The sequence below is a fragment of the Gossypium hirsutum genome, chromosome A12 (assembly GCF_007990345.1).
Source record: "Gossypium hirsutum isolate 1008001.06 chromosome A12, Gossypium_hirsutum_v2.1, whole genome shotgun sequence".
In the NCBI taxonomy this organism is placed as follows: Eukaryota; Viridiplantae; Streptophyta; class Magnoliopsida; order Malvales; family Malvaceae; genus Gossypium; species Gossypium hirsutum.
Window position 1 is genome coordinate 9,184,192 of NC_053435.1, and position 8,504 is coordinate 9,192,695.

Below are 8,504 nucleotides of genomic sequence, written 5' to 3' on the forward strand. Positions count from 1 at the left end.
TAAAAGTCCGCATCTAGAAATCCATAAGAAAGTGTCCACAGGATTGTCGACCAAGTAATCCAAATTTACTCTCTCCTCAGTAGGTTTTCTTCTAAGATTATATGCAACAAGTCTGTACGAAGAGACTATATGTTTCATGATCTTTCATAGAAGAAATTCTCATACATTAAGTATTGTGCCTCTATATTGATCAAACCTAAGCACAAGCTATGGAATATGATTACACAAGTTTTGTCTAAGCGAATTCTATGACAAATTCTTAATTTTGAAATAAAAAGGGAAGTAACTTTATTTTAGAATTCACTGAGTCCCTTATGAACTTACCATGTTTCAGGTAATCTAAACTGTTGTTCATAGGAACAAGGAAACTAAGCTAGAATCCTTAAAGTCTAGTATGAGCACGTCACATTTCGTTTTGTAACATGTGTAGATATTGGGACAACTTGTAGCCTTAAACTTCTGTTTTGCATATGGATAAGAACTTTTTAAATTCAGTTCAATTTATAATTTGACGTATAAGGATAAATTGACAGATCCCTATAAAAAGATAAATATTATCAAAAGTTCGTTTATATATATATTGTGATTTCACGGTAAAACACTAAGGAACTGTTGTGTGGTTATTAAATTATTTTGCATATGCTGATAGTTGAAATCTCAGAGGGTCGATCATTCAACCCATCAGCTGAATGTTACAATTGCCATTGAATTGGATTGGATAAAAATGAATATTGATGGAATAATCAAAAAAGCATTATGACTTCTGCACATAAGAGGAGTACTTCGCAATTCAAACCATATTTGGATTGTTGGTTTCAATAGAAATGTGAGACTTTGTTTGATCACCCAAATAAATTGTGGGCGTCTTACAATAGATTAAATCTAGCATGAGAGGTAATTGATTAATATTAGCATGGGATATAAGCTTCAGCAAAATCGTGTTTAAGACAAGTAACCAATCAATAGTAAATATGCTTAATGGAATGACCAAATATGCCAATAGAATTTCCTTAGAAGCGTCTAGGAATTGAAGAAAAGACAATGGGATGTGAATATACAATCATGTCTTCGAGTAAACAAATTTGATAGTTAAATACACGGCGAGGATCTTCAGCAATGATTCGTGACAAGTTTGTGTCTTTTATGCCCCACTGATTACTGTTTGACACGAACTACTTAGTGATAGTATGGGGATTTCATACGAGAGAAATGTTTTTAATTTTAGTTTGTTGTAACTTAGGAATGGAAAAAAAACTAAGGTCAATTTTTATTTTTATTTTGAAAAATTAAGTTCAAAGCGAGTTAAATTGGGTGAAATTAGTAAAATAGTCGAGTGAGGTTTGAGGCAAACCCGCCTCAAGATATAATCAAAGTACCCCTAATATATACACATATATTTAGTTTTTGCTTTGAACAAATAGACATATAAATGTATTAAGTCTAAACCCAAAAAAAAAATTTATTTGCTTCAAAATTAAAAATAAAACAATTAAAAATGTATTCTTGTTTGCTTTAAAATAAAAATAAAACAATTAAATTAGATTTAAATGGAGACAAGGAGGGCCGGAATCAAGTCTTCTATTAAATTTTGGGTTTGAGTTTGAGCAATTTTTTTCTTTAAGAGTCGGGGTCGAGCAAGTTTCAATTCACGTCAACAAGTTTCCAGACGAGACGAGAAAAAATCTATCTCATCCCGTCCCATTGCCATTCCTATAACTTAGGGCTTCGCCCTTTTCCTAATACCAAAAGAAGTCATAATTTTGACCTTTTTTATACAATTCAAGTTCAAACTCACACAACCATATACACAGGCTACTCTACACTACCACACAGGGAAACCTATGAATCAAACATTGTATCGAGCATTGATGAACCCACTTCAGCCAATGAACCTATTACTTGGATTTAATTTTTACCTATTTAATCTAATTGATTATTTGAAAAATAATATCAAAACAAAAATAATATATCCATTAATATGACACATAATTGTGCTCATCTCAACTCTTCAATTTTTTTAATTGGCCAGATGAAAGTGAAGAAAAGTATGACTGGAGGGGGGGGCGGGGGAAGAGTGGATAAACTGAGTACATATGTAACTAAATTTAACATAAAATGTTAAAGTAAATCAACTGCTAGTTGCAAACAGAAGAAATGAGAGCAATGTACAAAAACAAAGCAAACAAGACAATGCACAATGTCGGCAATTTAAGGTATATGTTCAGCATAACAATAACTAGTTTACTTTTAACTTCTGTTGTTTTCAAGTCACCAGATTTTGTTTATTCAACCTTAGACACACAACAGAAAAAAGGTTTGATAAGTTCAAAGTTTAACATACCAAACATGAAACGAAGTAGATAGGAAATATAAGTTGCAGTACTTAATAACACGCGCTTAATTGTCACACACTTTTATTTCTTAACATTTGGAGCAGCTGCACCGAGAAGCTTATCATAGTCATTCAGATGTCAGCTTTGCTTTCCTCCCTCTCTCTTCCTACTATTTCACTGCATGAACAAAGGGCAGAAATCTCAAACACAATGAATCTCTTGATACTAGTAGAAATGCAGTTCACTGCTCTTGCGCATATGGATCATTAACTTATATCTAAAGAGTGTTGTGTCACAGAAGGGTATAATTAATTTTTGAAACAATCGTTTCAAAGGGAGTTCAAGACTTCAAGAGGGTGTCCTCAAATATATATATATGCATGTATGTATGTATGTATGTATATATTATTACCGTCTCTTTGCTCCTCTTCTAGAGGCAGTTACTTCCAGAAACTGCAGTTTAATTTATACATAGCCAAGAATATATGCAACGAAGGTCAAACACTTAAACCATAACTGCAGAATCATTTGACAAAGGATTTTCTATTGGGAAATGATTGGCATCAATTATTCGCACAGGATGATGATTCAGGGCATGAGATCAAATTTTCCAAGAGATTAGGACTGAAATGATTCAAGGACTGGTTCCTGGTATTATCTATGCCATTACTTCAACAGTTCAGGTAAGCACCAAGGAGCAAAGTAGCCGGAGTAAACTATAACATGGAAAAAAGTATTCCTCCTCCTCAACAAAAATGAACCCATTCCTTCCAATATCAGGTACAGGGGTTTTATAATTCCAGAAGAGTTAAAACTGTCTATTTACAAATTAATTAATGAATGAATGAATGAAACATATAGCACTTTTTTAGACTGGCTGTGAGTTAAAAAGCTCCATCAGTTCCAATATATCAAATGATAATCCCATTCATTTGGTCCCTGTAAAGTGCGGTTGGGAGCTCCTCATCATGCTTATAAGGATTTTGTGTCTTTCTTAATACAATTTAACAAATTACCCATAAAAACATATACAGATTCAATGTCAGATTTATAATGAATTAGTAGTTAAGCTACCAACCGGAGCATTTCAGTGAGAGTGGCAGCGGTATTCAACTCGCCGGCTTCCCTTGCTTTCAGTATGCGGAACATAAGAGCAAGTTTAACCTGTCAACAACCCATCACATGGTTAAAGCTGCCCTAAGATCTAAGGAAGAGCCTTGCTAATGAAATCCTTCCCACAATTTGTAATATACTAAAGAAAAAGGAGCAAGTTTAACCTGAGTTCTCGCACTTTGCTGGATTATGAGCCTAGTTTCCCTCTTCAATTCCTCGCACTCGGATTCGATGATTCCGAATTTTTCTTTAACTTGCCTTTGCCCTTCCCTGATATTCTTTTGTTCCTCGCTTATTTCTTCCATTTCAGATTTCAATCTTTTGAAGCTTTCCGCCATGTTCTTCATCCCTTTCCTCCCCTGATCCCCATATCAATTGTAAATTAGCAAGATATGGCAACGAAAATTTGCAAAAAGAGCAACCGAAAAAAATTATAATTACATGCTTGGCTTTGGATTTGAGACGCCTCTTGCTTAGCGCAGAAGCCTGAAGACGGCTACGTAAAGAGAACGGAGCCATAGTTTCAGAGGCAAAAGTTTTTCCTCCTGAAAACCTTAAAATTAATATATGCAAACATTTCCTCCTCTACCATATATAATCGCGCGAATCCTCAAGAAAATAAATAAAAAACTTAAAACTATCGATAGCCGCACAATATCGGTCGATAACAGCAAGCAATCGCGCGTTTTACTATTATTTGGTAGAAAAAATGCAAGTGGCCCCACATGCTGAAGGAAGCTGGCTCGATCGCTCTTTAGTCGCGCGATTGTGAACTAAAATTTGGAGAATCGCACGATATACATCAATTAAAAAAACCAAAAACCCAAAAAGACAGGCCGACGCTGTTGATCAGTCAAATTGTGTAAAACAAACCAATTTGTCAATTCCTCCTTGCTTCATTACAAAAAGCTTTGTCAACTTTTCGCAGATGTTGTGCGCGCGAGTTCGTTTTCTCTTCGTGGGCTCTTGTGCGATGTTTTAAGAATTTTTTGTATGTCCCACCCAATTTTCTTTCTTTTACGAAATTAAGCTATGTCTGTACATTAAAGAGTGGTTAGATTAAATATATTTTATTTGGTTATTAATATAATAATACACTTGAATTTTAAATTTAAAATTAAAAAAATAAGTAACTACTATTGTAAAAAATAGGTATAATGACTCGGTTGGTCTTCAAACTATACAAAGCAAAAATCATTTTAGTCCTCATTTAATTTTTTTTATCTCTTTTTAGTCTTGAGATTTTATTATTTGTCAAATCACCTACAAAATAGATAAAAAAATTAATGTCGATTAACTTTACTGACGCGACATTCATATATATGTCATGTCATTAATTAATTAATTTTTTAAAATTATAAAAAATGATTTTTTATATTTTATAATTTTTATAATTTTAATAATAATAATAAATTATTTAATAATTTTTAAATTTTTAACTATGAAAAATTAATTGTGCACGTGTCATCCATGTGGCAGTCCACATGAATATCAATCAACAAAGTTAACTTTTATTAACTTTTCAATCTATTTTATGGGCAATTTAACAACAGTACAAGTTTAATGGCTAAGTGAGGCGAAAATTTAAAGAAAATATTGAAATGACCTTTTTATATATATGTATATAAAGATGAAGATTCAAATAAATTATTAGGTCTAAAAAATAAAAATTTTTCAAAATAAGAAAAAAAAACTCTTTTTTCTTTTCTAAAAATAAGTCATTTAAGTAGTTAAAAATTAATTTATTACTAATTCATTTATTAAAACATGGTGAAAAATAATACTCCTACTATACATAATATTAAGATATATTGATACACGATATTGACAAGAAAAAATTTGAGAGAAAAAGATAATAATGGTTTAAGAGTCAATTCACGTATAATGAACAAAAAATTAAAAAAGTGATCATTGAAGAGTCAATTTACGTACGATAAGCAAGAAATTGAAAACATGATTATACAGTACTTTTGCGAGGTTATTGCAAAGCTTGTATTACAGAATATCGGGTCATCAATAAAAAAAACATTCCTCGATTTCAACCTCTAATTCTAACTTTGAGTGCGGTTGGGATTAATTGATAACCCAAACACAAAACCCCCCCAAAATGATATTCTGTAAGTCTTTTATTCCCCCTCTGTACTCGAACGAGAATAGACTCGCGCTATCGCACAACATCAGTCGAAAAATACTGCAATAAATTCCTCCTTCCTGCAATCGATGAACTTCATTAAAAATACTGTCAACTTTTCGTAGATGTTGTGCGCGCGAGTTCATTTTCCCTTCCTAAGCTCTCGTGCGATGTTTAAAGATTTTTTATATGTGCCACCGAAATAAGTTTCTTTCCTTTTAGGAAATCAAGGTATGGCTGGACATAAAATCAAAATATATTTATTATGTTTTATTTGGTTATTAATATAATAATATGATACAAAGTTTATTTATTATTTATGGGTTACAATGATAGATATAAAATAAAAATTAATTAGTACAAATTTAAATTTAAAATTAAAAAAATAAGTAATAATTATTATAAAAAATAAGTTTAATGACTTATTCGGTTCTCCAAATTTATAAAAAGAAATACTTTAATCCTCCATTTAATTTTTTTATTTCTTTTAGCCCTTGAGTCTACTTTGTTAAATTACTCGCAAATTAGATAGAAAAGTTAACATCTATTAACTTTACTGACGTGACATTTATGTGTACGTCAGTAATAAATTAATTTTTTAAAATTTAAAAAAAATTTATTTTTATTATACTTTTAGTAACATTAATAATTTATTTAATAATTTTTACAATTTTTATAATTTTTATTTTTTTTAATTTTTAAATATTAAAAAAAGTAATTGTTGATGTGCCATCTATGTGGCAGTCCACATGTATACCACGTCAATAATGTTAACAAATGTTAACTTGTCAATCCATTTTACAGATGATTTAACAAACAGTACAAATTCAATGGCTAAATGAGGCAAAAATTAAATGAAAAGCTAGAATAACCTTTTTTTTTATAAAATTGGAGAGCCAAACAAGTCATTATGCCTAAAAAATAAAAGCTTTTCAAAATAAGAAAAAAGATTCTTCTTTCCAAAAACAAGTCACTTGTTTGGCTAAAAATTAGTTTATTACTAACTCATATATTAAAACATGATGAAAAATAATACTTCTACCAAATGTAGCATTAAGATATGCTGATATAGGGAATCAACAAGGAAGAGTTGGGGGGAAAATGTGGTGGTTATTGGAGGGTCAGTTCACCTATGGCAGGTAGGGAGCCAGAATAGGGAATTAAGGGAAAAGGAAAAAAAGAGGAAGAAGGAAGGGGAAGGTTGGGTGATGTTAGGGTTTTCTTAGAGAGAAAGAATGATCGCTTTCATGCTTCAGGATATATATACGGGAAGGTGATCTGTCGTAATTCGGTGTAGCAGATTAAACTAGTTTTCATACTTAAGGAGCTCGAATATAAACAATTTCATTATGTTTTAGTTAGTTTTTCTATTTTAGTTTTAACTCAATAAAAAATCTAAATTAAATCATTTTATGACCTTAGTGGCCGAATGTGGCCTAAGGGTGAGTTAACGTACTTAGTGAGTGTGCAGGACATCATTCAAAGCCAAAATAGCTCAAGGTTGGTCGCTGTGTTACAACACGGGAAGTCCAATGTCGCAACATAAGAAGTAGAATACAAGAATTTCAAAACTGCCTTTAGTGTCGTGACACGCCCCTGAAGCTAAATATGAGCCAAAGGATACTAACTTCAATATTGTGACACAAGCATTAGGTATCACAACACCGGCCATGTACAAGAACAATTTATGAGCTGAGGGCATTTTTGTACGCACAATGAAAATTAACACAAAAACGTCAACAAACCCAAGGTTAAGGACGACGACCAACCCTAACTTTATAAATAGGTTCATTTAACACTTGTTTAGACACAGTTTTTGTAGCTCATAATTTTATTTGTAATTTTAGTTTCAATTTTCTTTTCTTTAAGCTTTAGGTTTATTTTCAGTTTATTTGCATTCGTGTTCTTCGGAGAACTTGATTTATAGATGTGATCAAACTCTTACGGATTTCTGCACCTTCATCAATCAAATATAATCAAGATTTTCTTAAACCTTATTCTTGATTTATTCTTTATGTTTATATCATTTATCAAGTTTATTGTGTGTATGGATTCTATGTGTAATATCTCGTTTTTCAGTGGTGTCAAAAAAGGTGGTTTTGGGACCACAATTTCGACATGTAAAGTTGTGTTTTATGGTTTAGTTAATGTTTATAGAGTTACACTATGTTCGTATTAAATTTTGGTGATAAAATTTTCATGTTTAGTTAATTAATTAATTAAAAAAGATCAAATTGTAAAAGATGTAAAACTAGCTACAATTGAATTATAGTGATTAGATGGCTTAACTATTATTTAAAGGAAGATTTATATGGAAATTATGTCATAAAACAAGTTAATGGACAGTAATGGGTATTGTTTAAGCTTAAAAGAATGTTTTATTAAAGGGTGGTATGGTAATTTAAAAATTAAACATAAAAACAAAAGATAACAAATTATGTTATCATCTTTATTGTTTCTTCATCACTGATTGTAAAGGGAGGAACACCAATTTTTGGTGCTTGAAGGTTCGGTCACCATAGCTCATTGCATGTAAGTAATTTCCAACATGTTCCTTGTAATTTTTTATAATTTTGAAATCGCTGTAACTAGGTCCTGCTAGCCCGAACCTTCGTTTTTGTAACTGTTAAAGATTATAGATGTTTTCATTGATGAATTCTTGTTATTTTAGATGTTAAATGATGAAATGGAAATTTTAGTTGTTGATTATGATTAATTTATAAAGTGGTTTTCATTACTTTTTTATTAAAGGATTGAATTGATTAAACATTAGATTTGATAAGGAAATTTTGTGAAATTAGAATAAAAGTGGGCTAAATATGGAAAGGTAAAATTTCAGTTGGCCTGATAAATCATAAAATTTTGTCAAATGTGGATTTTTGAGTTTAGGGACTAAATTGAGAGAAATGTAAAAGTTTAGGGAAAAT

General features: G+C 31.1%; 1 protein-coding gene across 1 annotated transcript; it reads right to left on the reverse strand.

The window, feature by feature from the left end:
- Positions 1–2,200: 2,200 nt before the first annotated feature.
- On the reverse strand, positions 2,201–4,440 carry LOC107928723 (uncharacterized). The gene is made up of 4 exons (XM_016859983.2): positions 3,888–4,440; positions 3,611–3,805; positions 3,412–3,497; positions 2,201–2,510 (listed from the first exon to the last, which is right to left on the reverse strand). The coding sequence occupies exons 1-4, from the start codon at positions 3,963–3,965 to the stop codon at positions 2,465–2,467; spliced, it is 405 nt and encodes a 134-aa protein (XP_016715472.1). The 5' UTR covers positions 3,966–4,440; the 3' UTR covers positions 2,201–2,464.
- Between the last annotated feature and the right edge of the window lie 4,064 nt (positions 4,441–8,504).